The 18,088-nt window shown below is 34.2% G+C and overlaps 1 protein-coding gene across 4 annotated transcripts in view; it reads left to right on the top strand.

The window, feature by feature from the left end:
• The first annotated feature begins 11,256 nt into the window (after positions 1 to 11,256).
• LOC143222897 (uncharacterized) overlaps positions 11,257 to 18,088 on the top strand; it is a 41,791-nt gene continuing 34,959 nt past the window's right edge. Inside the window, exons 1-2 of one of the 4 annotated variants that reach the window (XM_076450049.1) lie at positions 11,257 to 11,367; positions 13,893 to 13,982. In XM_076450049.1, coding sequence (XP_076306164.1) covers positions 13,956 to 13,982 — 27 coding nt within the window. In that variant the 5' untranslated portion in view covers positions 11,257 to 11,367; positions 13,893 to 13,955. Of the gene's footprint in view, positions 11,408 to 13,892; positions 13,983 to 18,088 lie in introns of those variants that run through there. The other 3 variants (XM_076450051.1, XM_076450052.1, XM_076450048.1) reach the window with 3 other exon arrangements.

Genomic DNA, 18,088 nt, shown 5'->3' with positions numbered 1-18,088 from the left:
TTTATTCTTTTTTTAATAGGTCTCACAACACCTTTTCAGTTTAATAATATATAATTACCATTACCAGTATATCACCTGGAGATGATGGAACCCTCACCATGAAGACAGACATAGTAACGGCCCAATTTTTCTTCAACTTTCATGAACAATGACAACTATTAGAGGTGCAAGAGGCAAATTAAAAATGTGTATGGTGGAGAAGGTAGGATAAGAGTTTTTTGATCGAATGAAGTAAGGGAATGTGCGCTATAGCCACAACCATTAAGGTCGTGTTCTAGGGTTTGTCTTAGAGATTCGGACGTATTGAGATCTTGATTGCATTTTAGTTAGATTGACCGTCACTTTATAAAGCGAAAACGGCTGAAAGGGTGAACATGTTTGGTGTGATGAAGATTCGAACCCGCGACCTTCAGATTACGTAACGAGCGCCCTAACCACCTAGCCCCTAAGTTAAATAAACGAACTGTAAATATTATACAATTTAATGAAGTCATTTACAAATGAGATTTATTGGGTAAAGACTAATGACAAATTATTATATTTATTTATTTATTTTATTTTTATATCTATTTATTATTATTGTATTCAATTTTATTTTATCATCATTTAAATGAACAAGCTATTATTCTTATTCTTAAAGCGAATCAAACGACCACAGTGTCAAAAGGAAAAACAAACGAACAATCAGGTCATCTCAAAAGTAATGTCCGAAAATTTAATACAGAAAGTGCATCATCATTTTTGTCTTTGTAGAAGGCTTTAATGACTAAAATATGTAGTAGGACGTGTATAAATATGTTCAGACAAATATAAAAACTAACCCAACTCCATTGTTTCAGATCATTAATGAAATAAAACTTTATAAAGATGGATATGTCTGAGGAGTACATTAGGAATATAATGCTTTATGAGTTTAAAAAAGGCAATAGTGTAGCAGAAACTACACGAAACATTCAAGATGTTTATGGTGCGGAATCTCTCAATGTCAATAAAAACAAATGTCGAAGGTGGTTTCAGAAGTTCAGCTCATGTGACTACAGTTGAAGTGATTCGCCACGTTCAGGTCGTCCTGTTGAGTTTAATGATCACTTGCTGCTGGCTTCACTTGATGAAGATTGTGCTGTAACAATTGAGGAACTAGCACAGAAGCTTAATTCAACCCATTCAACAGTTCACTGCCATCTGCAACAGCTTGGAAAAGTGTCGAAACTTGGAAAAAGGGTCCCTCATGATTTGGCAGAAGCCAACCTTAGAGTAAGAGTGGACATTTGTACCTCTCTGCACTCTCGTGAACGTAACTCACTTTTTTTGGACAGGTTAATGATTGCAGATGAAAAATTGATATTTTATAAGAATGTAAAGCGCCGTAGACAATGGTTCAATGCAGGTAAACTGGCTAAAACACAGCCCAAAATGGACATCCACTGTAGGAAAGTCTTGTTAAGCATTTGGTGGGATAATATTGGTGAGATCCACTTTGAGTTGTTGCCACTCAATGTAACGATTCCATCAGTCTTCTCTTGTCAACAGTTAGAGCGCTTGAATGTTGCATTGAAAGAAAAGAGGCTTGCTTTGATCAATCCTAAAGGTGTTGTGTTACACCAGGGCAATGTACGGCTCATACAGCAAAGATTGAAGAGCTAGACCGGGAAAACTTCTACATCCTCCTTATTCTCCAGACCTAGTCTCCTCTGATTATTATCAATTCCGAAGATTGCAGAACTATCTTGATAGAAAAGAGCACGGAACACATGAAGATGTCAAAACTATCATCTCTACAATCTTTTCCTCCAAACCCCAAGAATTTTATAGAAGTGGCATTCAGAAGCTTGTGAATCGTTGGCAGGAAGTAATTAATAATCGTGAAACATACATTATTGGTTGAATAACATTAAAAGCATGTGAAATCCTTTTTCTGAACCTAAGATCAGACATTACTTAAGGGATGACTTGATACATTAGTTTATTTGTTTGAAGTTAAACACAAATCTAAACAATGAGCAATCTGTGCTCTGCCAACCATGTGCGTCAAATTCCGGTTTCTTGCGGTGTAAATCCGCAGATGTACCGCTGTGACAATTTTGATCAATTACAGTATTAATTGTAAGACCTTACTTGTGAAACAATTCTCTGAGGCCGGGAGTTTGTCATAATATTTTGAACAACTGTAAACCATTGACATTAATTCTCGTATTACTTTAAATAAATGTTTTATGATTTGAAAGTGAAATATCGGCTGTTAACACCATCTGCAATTATTTTGATTCAGTTGTCTCTCTTTCTTTTGGTTGCCCCCCGCTAGTACAGCGGTATGTCTTCGAATTTACAACGCAAAATCAGGGGTTCGATCCCCTCGGTGGGCTCAGCAGATAGTCCAACGTGGCTTTGCTGTAAGAAAACACACATATATTTATGCCCCCGCTAGTTCAGCGGTATGTCTCCGGATTTACAACGCTAAAATCAGGGGTTCGATTCCCCTCGGTGGGCTGAGCAGATAGCCCGATGTGACTTTGCTATAAGAAAAACACAAACACACACATTCTTTTGGCAGTTGTAAAAAATCACGTGCTTCGCCACATATTCGTTAACGACGCAACGTCGTCTACTGTTTCCTGATAGGCCAGCCATAAATAAGGCTATTGAGTCTCTCCAGCTCTATGATAAAATCATTATTCAGTTTAAACAAGTTCACTATTGCCATGGTCTACACAAGGTGCGCACTGGTATAGAGAGATATACACTGTTGGTCAACATCTTAAGGCCAATGAACATAAAAATATATGCATTTTGCGTTGTTAGACTCAACCACTTATTTGAGTAGAGCTTCAAAAAATGAAAGTAAGAAAAGGGAAAATAAAAACGTTTTTAGCATTTAATAGGGAAAATGTGAACACTGTGAAAATAGCCTAAATACTAGCTCGTTAAAAGCTTAAGACCATACCAAAAAGAACTCCTATACAGGATAGGAAATGCCCAACAAGAGGTTTCAGTCGTGAGTTGCACGGCCGTCATTGCAAATAACTGTAAATATTCGTTTTGGCGTGGTCGGTATAAGCGTTTGCTGAAGGCTGGCTGGAATGTTATTCCAAATGGTGAAGATGGCTTCACGAAGATCATGCACTGTTTGGAATTGACGTCTATTTCTGCAGACTTCCTTTGCCATCCACCCTCAAACATTTTCAATGAGGTTCAGTTTGGGCGAGCATTCTGGATGGTCCAAACGAATCACGTTATTTGCCATGAAAAGGTCCTTTGTCCTGCGGACATTGTGGATTGCAGCGTTGTCCTGCTGAAAGATCCAGTCATTTCCACACAAGCGAGGGCCTTCAGTCAATAAGGATGCTCTCTCCAACATGCCAATGTAGCCAGCTGCTGTTTGACGCCCGTGTATAACCTCAAGCTCCATTGTTCCATGGAAGGAGAAAGCACCTCAGATCATGATGGAATTTTCTCCACTTTGTCATGTAGAAAATGTCTCCAGTGGAATATCCTTATCGTGCCAGTAACGTTGGAAGCCATCTGGACCATCCAGGTTACATGTTTTCTCATCAGAGAACATAACCTTCGTCTATTTTTCTACGTCCCATGTTTGGTGCTTCTCAGCAAAGTTTAACCGAGCTATTTCGTGGTGTGGAAGGAGACGTGGCCTTTGAAGACGTTTACGGTTTTTAAAGTCTTTCTCTCGTAGATGCCGTCTTATTGTTCTTGAGCTGCATTCTGCGTACGTAAGGGCCTTAATCTGGTTCGATGATCAGCTGGTGTCTTGTTAGACAACCCTTCGAATCCTCCTGCTCAACGCAGGCGAAATTTTCTTGGGCCAACCACTTGAAAATCTCATTCCGTATCCCTCAGAGTCTTTTAAGAAATTTGCAACAGCAGTTTTACTACGCCCAATCTCACCAACGATGGCACGTTGAGAGAGACCTTGCTTTTGCAGCTCGACAATTCTGCCACGTTCAAACTCTGTCAACGTTTTAGCCTTTGCCATGTTTTTATCCAGTGTAGCACAGATGTCACTGGGAGATGTTGACAACGCTAATGCTTGAACACAAATGACTAAATTTCGTTACGTGTTTACCGATTAACTCTTCAGTATGGTCTTAAACTTTTGACCAGCTAGTATTTAGGCTAATTTCATGGTGTTCACATTTTCCTTGTTAAATGCTAAAAAAGTTTTTTATTTTTATTTTCCCTTTTCTTATTTTCATCTTTTGAAGCTCTACTCAAATACGTGGTTGAGTCTAATACCGCAAAATGCACATTTTTTCTTTATGTTCATTGGCCTTACGATTTTAGCCAGTAGTGTATATTACTCAAAAAATAAACCTCGACAAAAAAGCAGCTTAAAAGGATTTATCAAAAAGCTGAGACAAAATTCCAAAAAGCAGTTAAATCATTTTAATTACTGTAGCTTACTTATTTGTTTTGTGTGTGTGTGTGTGTGTGAAAGTATATGAATCATCGAATGATGTCTTTCACATAACTCATACCAATATGCTATTTTCCTTTTTTCCTTAGGAATTGTTGCCCTTAGAAATTATCAGAGAAGTATTGAGATAACACAAATATTGAAAATTAAATATATTGTTTCTTGAAAAATCATCTACTTTCTATGGTAAATACTATTGATGATTCCTGGCAGGCGAGTAATCGTGAAATCCCTCTATAGAGATGCTAACATATTTTTTCCCCCTGAACCTGATGTATTTAAAAATGCCTGGCTTATACTAATATATAATGAGCTTCCTAACAATAAATCTTATTTTTTAAAATATTAAAAATAAAAAGATCTGGGTCTAGGTTTGGTTTATGGAATTTCGCACAAAGCTACTCGAGGGCTATCTGTGCTAGCCGTCCCTAATTTAGCAGTGTAAGACTAGAGGGAAGGCACCTAGTCATCACCACCCACCGCCAACTCTTGGGCTACTCTTTTACCAATGAATAGTGGGATTGATCGTCACATTATAACGCCCACACGGCTGAAAGGGCGAACATGTTTGGCGCGACTCGGGCGCGAACCCGCGATCCTCAGATTACGAAGCGCACGCCTTAACGCGCTAGGCCATGCCAGGCTAGGAAGAACCAGTACTGTAAAATCGCCCAAAATAGGTTTTTCATAACTTAGCTGGAAATATATGAGATAAAAGAGGAATAAAGTGGTAGTGTTTACGTGAAATGGAGAGGAATAAAGTGGTAGTGTTTACGTGAAATGGAGGGGAATGAATGAAATTGACTTGCGACTGCATTTAATAGCATTTTTATTACCAAGTAAGTACAATCAAAACTTGTAAATCACAAATTCATCTATAAAGTTTTGTTTTATCAAAATTTTAATACATGTAAGTGTATGTGCCTTTTACAAAAAACATCCTTCATGATTGTAGCCAAGTTTTCTCACCCTAGCTACCAATTTTCCTGGATCATTCACGGGTGATGTCATCTGCATTTTGTCATGAGAATAGCTTCTGCAAAGTTGAATTTGCTAAGTAAAATTGGACAGTGATATTTTCCAGTGGTGGTTGAGGTGATGTACTGAAGAGAAAAAAATCTTCGCTTTTCGATAGGAATGACCAAACAGTTTTATGGGTAGCACACGCATCCTCAGAAAAATATTTGTTGTTCCATGTATGCAACACTGTTTTCTTACTCTTGGAAAGATCTTCACCAGCTTCTAGTATATATTTCAGAGATATTTTAAAAACCAATCAATTTCAATACATTTATTTTTATTGTTTTTTTATTATAAATAGCAATTGTTTCTCTTGATTTTCTTTATTTTTATTTACTTGAAACTCAGGCAAAAGACAGGGAATACAATTTAATTTTGTTCAATATTTTTTGTTAAACCTCCCATTAAACTTGCCGTATAACTCTTAAGAGAAATCATTACACCTGAAAGTACCACATAAGTAGTTTGCTTTGATCAGAAGTTAAGAATGATCTATAGAAAAATGCGATAATATTTGTTTTTTATTGGTACTTTCTTCAACAAATGTTTAGTGATGACAAAAGTGTAAAGGTTTAGGTATAGAAAAAATGTCAATGAACGATTTATGTGCAAAAATATTATCCATTGAACTATACAATAAAATGATGACAATTGAGGAAACCACCTTGTCAAGTGATATGTTTTGTCAGACACCCAACAAATGACATTGACATTATATTACAGTAACTTATCTTATTGTAATAATAATAATATAACAGGCTATTTTTACTAATTTTTAAATATTGTTTAGTAACAATATTATATTTTTATTTACTCTAATTCAAGCCTAACTGCGATTTCACTGCAAACTAAAACGCGTACGCAATCTTCTGTGAGTAAAGACTGTGATTGTACTATTGAAGAAAAAGTTTTTTTTTCATTTAACTTAATAAGATATGAACAATTTTGTTCATAGAACTATCGTCTTCTTTCACATTTATGAGCGTTTGGTTATGTACTGTGTTCAATACCGAGTTAAACTAGCGATGAAAGGTTTCAATATTATTTTCGAGCAAGTACACATTGTCAAGAGCCATTTCCTTTCAGCGTTAATGAACATTCCTGTGGAAGTTATCACTGGAAACTTTCTAACCAAGAAGTAATGCAAACATTATATTATTTATTAGCTTCTTTCATGAACTTTCACTTAAAGAAAGCATTGTTTCTATAACTTATTGCATAACCGTTATGACTGAGTACAGCATCCAAGATAGCAGAGTAACAATTTAGTGTCAGTATTGGAATGTTTATTTTAGCACTAAGTGTATTTTGTTTGTGTTTTGTTGAATTTTATACAAAGTTACTCAATGGTTATCTGCACGAGCCATCCCTAATTTAGAAATGACAAACTAGAGGAAAAGTAGATACTATTTTACCTAATTGTTTACGAATCATTCGTTGTATAGTTCAACTGTTATGAATTAATATCATGTTACTCTGACATTCTGAATTTTTCTCGTTGCTTTGAAAAGAATATTGTTGCATCATAATATCTAGTAGTCTGTGGAATATTTTATATACACGTTCAATAAGTTACTTATTCAAATAGATCAATCTAGACTGTACGATATGAGTTTAACCATAAAGAGCATGTACTAGTGTTTTTTAAAGTAAATCTATCGCAGTTCGTATTGTAACAGGAGAGTAAAGAAAAAGCGTCCTGTCAAGTGTATTCTAAAGTAACTGAACCAGTCGGTGTGGACTTTGACTAAAAGAGACAGTTATTTAAAGTTTTGCATATAACTGTGGTAATAAACAGTGAAGTGAACGTTTGTTTATACATTTAACTTGTTTCTAAAATATCATTTTAAAAACAAGTGGACTGTGCTGTTTGTTTATTGTGGAAATTTATCAACAAATCAGAGACGTACTGTAAAAAGTGCAACCCATTCATAAATAAAAACCTAACACTTACTGTGAATTGGGATGAGCAATCAGTTAAGTAAGTTTCTCAAAGAGAGAAAATATGTATATTCTGTTTGGAATTTTGTGAATACATGAACTGGAAGTGTTTGCTATCTTAATTGATTGCGTTATAATGATGTAGATAGCAAGTGCTTTGTGGGTGAGTTAAGCCTTTTGTAATATGAATACAGTGGTTACAGTTTTCCCAGTTTATATCAAAGTTCATTTAATTATACCATATCTCTTTCAAATTTGCTTTTAGGTCAGAAATCTCACAAGTTAAAGTATTGTGCCTTCTAGAATATTATGTAATGGTCACAAGCACAGAACTGTGTACTTATATTGCTACTCAAATAAATAAAGTATTTGTTCTTATGCTTTCTTACATTATGTGCGATCTCCTTTCTCTTACTCATTGAGATAAAAAATTCAAGTTTAGCTCTCCAAAACTTTTCCTGTCTTGTCCTCAGTTATTGTGGTTATACCGTAAATTTCTTCTTCGTGTATACTAATATTTATCCTGAATCTATTGTTTTCTTTGTAAATGTTCAGTTTTCGGCATAAAACTACTCTAGCAAATCAAATCTTGTTTTGAGTTACCTTTGTTATTTTGTCATTTTTAAAGTTAGTTATACCTGTTCCTGTCTTGTTTCAGAAAATCGATAGTAGTGTCCTTCAGTGTTTGTACAGGTAATATATAGAGGATGTGGCCTTACACATATTAAATGAGAATGACCAATTACATGGTATTGCAGTTTTGAAGTTTCTGACCTAGTAAAAAAGCGACCTCACGTAGTCAAGCGAGAACTTGCACTGTGTTTTGGGCTTTAAAAAATTGTTTTTACTGTCTTTTACTCATTGATTTTATTCTGATTATTCCTTAGCATTAACTCAGCCAGTGCAAATTCAGTTCTATATAACAATTCAGTATCCTGATCGAATTTTCTGTGTAACGGACAGTAGTAGATTTAAGGTTGTCTGGGCCCAGGAGCTAATAATTTTTGTAGGCTCTACATCCCACGTAATTTTAAATAGAATAAAATTATCAATGGGTCTCCAGACCATGGGGGGGCAGAACCTCCTTTAGCCTCTACCTAATAAATATGTCACTGGCGATGGACACTATCCAATATGACTCTGAAGTACTTTATTTTCAGTTCATTCGAGTTACCATGTTTCCTAAAGATTTGTTGATATAAATTTATTTTAATATTGCTATCCGCAAAACTAGTACTGTATTTAAATTAACTTTCATCAATATTTTACAGAAAATACCAAACTTTTTTATTACACAAATTATATATCATATGAAAATGTCTAACTACGAGAATATTCTATAGAATAGAAGACACGTTACAAAAAGAATGTCATGTTTGTACTACATATTTAATCATTAATAAAGCTACCTTACTTTCCTGCAGTGACGAATATTGGTATGAGATGTGATCTACAATCTCAAACGTTGCGTATATGTAAGTTTGTCACTTTTAAATTAGAGCCATATAGCGTAATTTTACTATTAAATATGAATCTTAAAATGGTGAAATATATTTGAAACCTTGAACAAGAAATTGAAGAAGACACGAAGATCATGTCACCAAACCATAAATATCTGTACAGTATCGACATTTAAGTCACGTGCAGCACAAAAACAACACATTTCCAATAAAGTATATTTCATACTTGTAAGTTTTTGCCGTTTCCTTTCCAAGAACGTTTGTTTCATCTTACTCCGTGAAAAATCGCATTTTCCAATCCCAAGTTTCCCCACCACGGTGGTTCGGCAACAAGTTAAGAGACCTTATAAAGATAAAAATCAAGGCCCAGCATTGATATCTCATTGTGTAGCTTTGCGTTTAATCACAAGATTTATTTTCGTTCGCTCAAGTTTGATATTTAAAATTTTCGCTCGTAACAACAAGCATCTTAATATTAATGTATCTCAGAACGGCTGGTATGGGTATTAACACTTTTATTCATAAGCAGAGAACAACGTTTCGACCTTGCAAGATTAATTTCAGGTTAACAAATAGAGTTCGCAACCGACCAGTGGCGGGTGCATCTCTTAGGGATGAGAGTGTAAACGGGTAGGGGATTGTAGGGGGCGGTGCAGTAAGATGTTAGGTTATAAATTAGTAAAGGTATAAAGGTGTTTCTTTATATTGGTTTAATTTTGGTTTCAGTTGTTGTATAAGAAGGGCGTCTTTGATTTTGCGTTTGTTTATATACTCTTCAAAAAACGAAACGCGAAAGGCAAAATTTGAGACATATTGTTAACAAGTTTATTCCGGGTAGTTCTGTATGACATGTGTGAAATTTTTTTGCACATTCACTGCTGAACATCTAAAGTCTGCAAAGGCAAAGTCCACGCTCACTAGTTGAAGTTTAACGTCACTCAACGTCAATAAGGAGTATGCCCCCCGTGAGCATCAATAACTGCTTGGCATTTCCTGCCCATGGAAGCGATGAGATGACGAATCACATCCTGTGGAATGGCTGTCCACTCAGCCTGCAAAGCTGCTGCAAGCTGAGGTAGAGTCTGCGGTTGAGGTTGTCGCCGTCGCAGACGTCGGTCCAACTCGTCCCAAAGATGTTCGATGGGGTTTAAATCTGGTGATCTGGAGGGCCAGGAAAGAACGTTATGTTGTGGTGTCTCAAGAAGGCAGTGGTGAGTCGGGCTGGGTGAGGACGGGCGTTGTCATATTGAAAAACGTCGTTGACGTTCACCATGATGGGTTTCACATGGGGCCTAAGAATCTCGTAGACGGTTGCGTACGGTCTGATCGGAAATCCTACGCAGCCCTGGTATGGTTGAGGCAGTAGACGTCGCAGTGGTGGTCCAATCCCGAAGGTGACGTAACCGGATGTAGCGATCTTGTGCAGGCGTGGTCACACGAGGTCTGCCAGATCGTGGACGGTTACGAGTTGATCCGTGTTGTTGGTGACGATTACATAGCCTTGTGATGGTGCTTGGGTGGACATTCACAGCTTTGGCAACATCTGATCGAAATTCGCCTGCTTCCAAGCGACCAATGGCGTTGTTGCGTTGTGCTTCAGTCAGTCTTGGCGTAACTGTATTGCGTGTCGGTGGCTTAACACTGAGCTATGGAAACCGAGAACCCGTCACTTTTATAGGGATTTTGCACATGTTGCACTTGCAGAACATGCAGATCTCTCAAACAAATTTATTGGACACGAATGCGTTTTGGCGAAAAATCCGATGTTTTCCTCCGTTTTCAAAGTGCACAACTTTTATTGTCATTTTGGTCTGACAATCAGTGCCTTAACACGTGTAACATCACATACTCTAAGCTTGTAACGTTATTACATATATTTCTCTTTAAAATTAAAAAAAATCCCTTTTGCGTTTCTTTTTTGAAGAGTATATATGTTTCCCTACTTTGTATCTGGGTGTTTTCTGTAGTTATATTGTTGTTGTTTTTATTTGCAGAGTTCAAAAACCTGTGTTATTTGAATCTAGTTTTCATATATCTGTTTGTTTCTCCAATATAAAAGTTGTGGCAGTTGTTGCATTGTGTTTTCTAAATTACGTTGGTGTTGCGTTTGTCAGTGTAGTGTTTATATAGTATGGACTTCAGTTTTGTACCTGGTTTTTGAATAAATTCGGTGTTTATAAGAATGTTGTATTTTGTTATAATTTTCCAAATGTTGGTTATTTTTTCGCTGATATTGGGACCATATGCTATGCAGCAGTGTAAGGTTTTATAGATTGTTGTATGTTGGGATTTATTTATGTTTGTTTGTTGTTGGTATAGGTGTGTGCGTATGTCTCGTCATCAAGAACATCTTAATTTTAGTTTACTCTTAGTTATTACTATCAAGTAACACCAGACGTCTCTGTAAGTATTACAGATGCTGTTATCAACAGTTTACGTGTTGACGACTGACGTGTTGTTAAAATAATGAAATCTATTATAATTTCGTACTTTAAGAACTATTTCGTTATTTAAAATGTAAGTTTTGATATTTTTAACGCAGCATCCCACTAAGTTTGTGAGTATATTAAGTTTGACCGTCTGGCATGTGTGTATATATATGTAAAACTTGAAAATTATTGCGAAGTGTACCACAACTTCGAAAAACAAGGGGGTACAGTGGCAGAAGGCTATTTTGAAAATATTTGGTCCGTGTGATTCTAAGTTTTACATAATTATGCACACAAAAAATTTAGAATAGTGTAAACTCTGGGCGTAGTTTATAGTAGGATTGTTAAAACTATAAACACTAGGTACGAATATTAAAATTTTAAGATAATCGATTTGTACTTCAGACAGTTCTAGAGTCGGATAAATCTTTGATTGTTACGTATACAATGTAATTGTATTCATTTTTATGTAAATTTTTATTGAGCAAATATTTAACAAGCTGCGTAAAGAATATTTAGCCCATGCGAATTAAGTGAAAATCATGAATACACATCTCCAGACAAGTAACTAACTGAAGAATAATTTTATCAAACAAACTGAATCAAAATTCTAAGATTCCAAAATGAAAAGTGCTACACTTAAAAGTTGATATTGTAGTAGTAGTAGTTTATATGTTTTCAATTTGATCATATTGCAAATGAAATAAATTATCCATAGCAAGACTGCTGAAACCCCTAACATTATGAACAAGTAAATCACTTTTTCTTATTATTCTATGCTCTTTTGCCTCTGAAGAGAATAAATAAGAAACTGAAGTTTTTTGTTTTCTTTCATAGCTAAGAGTTAAACAAGGTATTGTTTTAACCTTTGCACTTATCCAAGGTATTGAGATTTTTCTATCACCAAAGTATAAGTTAGTTTAACTTTTCTTGTGTCTTTATAAATTTAAAAAAATAATGGCTATAAGTAATCATCCTATTTATTACTATCATCTGAAAAATTTAGGTGTTAGATTGATTGAAATACCTATAAAAAGCCTGTTGTAAAATGATAGGTTATCAAAAATATTAATAAATACACACCATACACTTTAAACAGCTTTAAACAGATGAAGTGATTATTCATGTTTCATTAAATAAGTTTATGTGCAGGACAAGTTTTAGTTGAACTGTAGAGTTATGTAATTTGAATATTTCTTGGCAACCTCCAGATGTGCTGAAGGACTTTTTGTTGTTGTTATGCATATTTTGTTAAATCTATTTAGTGATTAGACAAAGTTATGCAGTCTTTTACATACAACATTTTTTACAAATTAAACTGCTCATAATACTGGCCAACTTAATGCAAAACCTAGTGTCTTTCCTTTTCCAGCATTAATCACAGTAAGCATAAGAAATTAATAGTTGTTAAAGAACAATTACAGTTTGGACTCTAAATATATTTAATACATAATTTTGTTTTTATTCTGATTAAATGAAAATAATTAATAAAAACAAATATAATGTAAATTTTGGGTTAATCCAAAGCTCTAGCATTCTTATATGCCTGTAACAATTTTTCTTTGAATTTTTTCAGAGAATAAGTTTAAATTAATAGATCTGTTTTATAACTCAAATTTCTGAAACCTTGTATCATTCTAGTATTATAATTAGCACATTTTTATAATATAATTTGAAATGTAACTAAACATAGTTAGTGAAGTTCGTTCCAAAGAAAATCTCATAAAAAATAATGATAACCTTTAAAATTAAAAATTAGAAACGTATATTTCATTATGAGCTCTCTTTTTTTTTCATAATTACTAAATATACAGTTGGAGAGTTTAAGTTTTTTTTTTTTGCCTCAAAATATTTCTCTTGCATGAAATATCTGCCCTAGAACATGGCTTTACTGTTTTTTTGTAGTAGAGATATTTTTAACAGTCTGTTTAATCTTTTGTAATGAACTCTGAGTTAATGATAGAATTTTTAAAACATTACAGTCATGCATATTTAAGTTGAATAATTTCATTATAATTGGTATGCTTATATATATCAATAAATGATATACCAAACTAAGAATGTTGTAAAACTAATACATTTAAGAGGTAGATTTAAATGGAATAGCTTTCATTTTGTATCAAAGCTATAACATGGAACCCTTTGGCTTTTCAAATTTATCCCATTTTCTGTATTCAAACTACTTAAAGAAGTGCCTCATCTTACACCTAACCCTTATTTCAAATCCTAATTGAATCTTTTTTAAAACACTTTCAGTGTTTCAAAATCTACCACACAGAATCTAAACTATTTGTCCATTCCATGAGCTGACTGCTCTTAATAATAAAAAAAAAAAGCTGACTTAATTAGTAATGTCTGAGGTTTTAAATTTTAAACTTGTGCTCTGTAGATATATTGCCTATGTACATATTTAATTCTGTGGCATATAGGACACAACTTAAAACTGTATATTTACAACTTGTTATTCTTTATGGGCATCTCAGATTTTCATTGTGGATAATATGTTTATAATTCATGTGTTGATATATTTATTGTATATATGTTTATGTAACTGCAAAGTTTTTGAAATGAATAGACAGGGTATAAAAGATTCACATGTTTCTATATTTACAGAATGCTAAACATTGTTACTCTTTAGTTGAGGGGGTGGTAAGCAGAAACAGCACTTTACAGACAATGGCAGACAAGAAATGTGTGTGTCAGGTATGTGTTACACTTATTAAAAATGTAGCTATTTACTGCTTTATTCTTTCTTAATAATACAAAGTGGGGTGGAGATGGAAGGTTAGGTTGGAGACATAAAACTACTATGCACAAAGTATTAGCTACTTCCATAATATCTTGATTAAAGAGAATGGTTTTAATGGTTGTAACAGTTTTCAATTTCTTTGAAAGCATTTTTTTTTTTACTAATTGATGTATTATTTCATAGCTCATAAGAAAAGCAAAAATTAAGTTATTAAATTTTCTTTTTATCAATGTTATGTCATAAATATTTAAAATTGAGAAGGGTACCAAATATGTAAATATAATACATTATAGGATGTCAATGGTGCCCTATCACCCACTCTCTTTCTTATCACCTGAATGTTTATCAATTTTTAAGCTCCTGCAAAGTTTCACATTTTACCATTTGAGAAGCTTGTTCTAAGAATTAATGACCCTGCTGGAGAAATTAAACTGCCTCAAATGGAGATATGTCTAACCTTTACAAGCCATAAATGTATTACCTCTTATTCTACATAAATGATATGATGCATTAATATCATCTTTTCCCTTCTAATTTTGAATAGTTTGGCTAGACCATCCTGACCCTTCTCTTTCAAGAGATAGCAAACAAGAATCAGTCTAGTATCTGTTTTTTGAACTTTTTAATAACTGTGTTCTTCCCAAGATAAGGGGGACCAAATCAGAAGAATGTGGCAGACATTTTGGTTTAAACATGTCCATCACTCATGCCTAAGGAACAGATATAACTGGAGGTGTTCAGAAAATTTCTTTCTCTTAACTTTGCTCAAGACAATTGTTAAATCTTACTATCCAGGGAAAGAAAAAAATTAAGGGGACCAGAGGAAGACTAATTAATTACCATTATAACAATAAAACATGGCTTCTTTTGACTTAGTATTCCTAAGTACATAGATACAACTCAAAATTGTGTTAATTTCACCATTTGTAATATAATACAATTTTGAAGACTTAAAAGTTGCTTCAACCAATATTTGTATTTCCATAATCAAGAATATTGCCACCTGCATTATATGTGTACTTTGTATTATAGTAATTTACATATATAAACTTGTATGAATTGTAAATAAATGCCATCTGCTATGTGTTTGTTCAATTAACCAACCATTCCATGTCTCTCTGTGAATACAAAACATTCTAGTTACAGCCAGCCAGACTTAAGAGTTTTATAATAGTAATTTGATGCATTTTAAGAAGATTAAGTTGCTTGATGAATAATATAATGTTTTTCCTTTTTCAAGTAGATGTTAATCCTGCAACAAGCAAAAGAAATTAACAGTTACAGGGGAAAAAAATCAGTTTAAGACTAACATTGAGTTTTGTTTACACAAATAACAGGTTTTTACTTCCTCAACACCAGAGAACCTTCAGTCTATTCAAAAACTTACCCCATATTCTAATCCTGAGTTATGTAATTGTTTTTCACTAGTCTTAAATCAATTTCAGCATTTGGTATTAGAGATGAATGACAGTTTCTGCAAGCTTAAATTTACATTTATTCTCATATTGTATCTTGTATACAATAAAAATAATATTGTGGAGTTATAAATAACTGCTTTATATGAATGGTACAAGTTCTTTACATTATTCACAAAAGTAACGGCCAATTGGATTGTTAATAGCTAGCCATTAGAAAAATGGCCAGTTTGAACAACCCAAACCCAAAATATATATTGAAAATAAACTGGCAGGCATTGGCAAGCCATTATCAGTAATGCCAACACTCCACTGAACAAACCTAATTTCACAATGTGGTATCTTTCTCTACACACTTGCTATTTGTTTGTGCATGCTTGTTGGTAACTTAATATGTTATGCATGAAGAGTAAATGCCATATGTATAGGCAGTCAAAGTTTTTGAATACAGAAAAATGTTTCAGTAAAATAATTCCTAAACATAAAATACAATTAACATATTCAGTATAAAAAATAACATTTATTTTTCCACCTCAGACTTTCTACCACAGCTTTATCAAATCATTTTGAACTTTGTTCAACAGAATCTGGTAAATAGCATTAATGTGTGGCTCAAACTCAAAATTCTTGATTTTTAAATTACTTTAGACATTTGTCAAAATGTCTGACCATTTTTCACAATGGTCATACTTTGAGTTTTGGTTGTAACATATACTTTTTTCCCTCTATAATTTATTAGAGACATTTAATAAAAACTACCAGATAGAAGCATTATGTAATAACATCTACCAAAGGAGTTGCAAAAAATCTTGAATAAAAATTTCAATTAACACTAATCATTAGTTTTAATTATGAGTACAGACAAACCATACAAAGCCCCTATGACCACTCTGTCTTAGTGTCTCAGCTGGGTATCCTTGCTGTAAATGATATTTTCAGTCTTTATCTTGAGAACACCTGACAAAGTTGAGCTTGCTTAGTGAATTACTAAGCATCAAAGCAAAACTGAATTGTTGCACAAAGTTTGATCTTCCATGCCTCTCATACTTGGTGAATGTATTTATTACTTCAGAAATTTAATGTTATATATTAAACCTATTTAATACTGTAAATAGCTAGAATACCTTAGTATAAGGACATGCTACATGATTTACACCCCTTTGCTTTAAAAGTAAAACATTAAATTATGTTGTTTTACAGAGCTCCCTGGTTGAACACAGAGGTTTTGAAGTGAATTACAAACTTTTCGTGTATGGTTAACAGAACTCTAGGCTTAAGTTATAGCTGCTTGTCTGGTTCTCTTTTAGGAATGAAAGCATTGGTTTTACTTATTAATATGAATTATTCTTATTGGCAAATGAGTTAGAGTCCTTTGCATGAGTTTTCAGGTTTTCCACCCAAGTAGTATGCTTTCTTTCCTACTCGGTTCCTCTTCCTTGTTCCTGTACCAACATAAATGGTTTATATCTCATTGTTGGTCTATTTGTTGGGATTTACTCCTTCCTCTCCTTCTGTTCCTCACATTTCTGACATTTTTATCAGTTTCAACCATTGTTTTATTCTTGTCATCTTTGACCTACTTCTTTGCCAGATCAGGATATTAATGTCTTTCATGTTCTTTCTCTACCTCCATTTGAACTCATGTTGCATTATTAACATCATCTGGTGGTTTCCTTCTCAGCTGGATATTATCTATCATGTTACTTTCCTTCACTCATCAGTTCATCTTAGAGTAGGTAAGTGTTACTTTTCTTCTTTATTTCATAATACAGGGACCTGTAGACACTTCTTTTTGGAACCTGATCTGCAGCAAGTAGTATCTGTTCAGGTATTGTAATTCTTAAATTTGCAATGTGTGACCATTCTGCTGCTACTACTCACTATTGAGATGGGGTGCTCCCCAAGACCATTTGTTTGTTCATCCTTGTAGTGTTTTGTTTAAAACTTGTTCATTCCAGACCACACTTATGGACTGATATGAGTAATGCAGAAGAGAAATGCTGCTGTTATCTTCATTTGACAAATTGGGTTTGGTCTGCTTTTCAAAATAAGTTCTTTATAGTTACCCATTGCACTTTCTCTGGTGATGCTTTCATCTGGACTCCCTAACACATTTCCCCCTCTTCTTCTAGTGGAGTATAGGAGTCTTTCCCACTCACCAGCTCCTAACCATGCTGGTGGACCATGGAGGTTTTCTCCTAAATGTTTTCAGATCCACTTACATGAGAGTAGGGAGGTGGTGTTTTGCTGGTGTACAAGGTGTATGACCATATTTCTACCATGGATTTCATGAACAGTTTCAGATGATATACAGTGTGGACTCGATATTTTCATTATATTTCCATATGCATTTTGCCCCTCCAACTGGAGACTCTTCCTCCTCCCACTGTTTGAATGTTGATTTTTGAGATCCTCCTCATACCATAGACTGAATGATACACTCCCAATGCCATGAATGCAGTTTTAAGGGGGAAACTGGTTTCAATTGTATTAGTTACACATATACAATGGCTTGAGTTTTTGAAAGAGAATTACTTCTTCCCTTTTGGTTCTTCAGTGGTGAATGTTAGACCACCATACTCTTCCAATGTGCCAATTGATCCAGTCTCATGCTGCTGTGTTTGAAATGGTATTGACCTTCCACT

The sequence above is a fragment of the Tachypleus tridentatus genome, chromosome 8 (assembly GCF_004210375.1).
Source record: "Tachypleus tridentatus isolate NWPU-2018 chromosome 8, ASM421037v1, whole genome shotgun sequence".
Classification (NCBI taxonomy): domain Eukaryota; kingdom Metazoa; phylum Arthropoda; class Merostomata; order Xiphosura; family Limulidae; genus Tachypleus; species Tachypleus tridentatus.
This window is presented reverse-complemented; position numbering and strand designations above follow the sequence as displayed.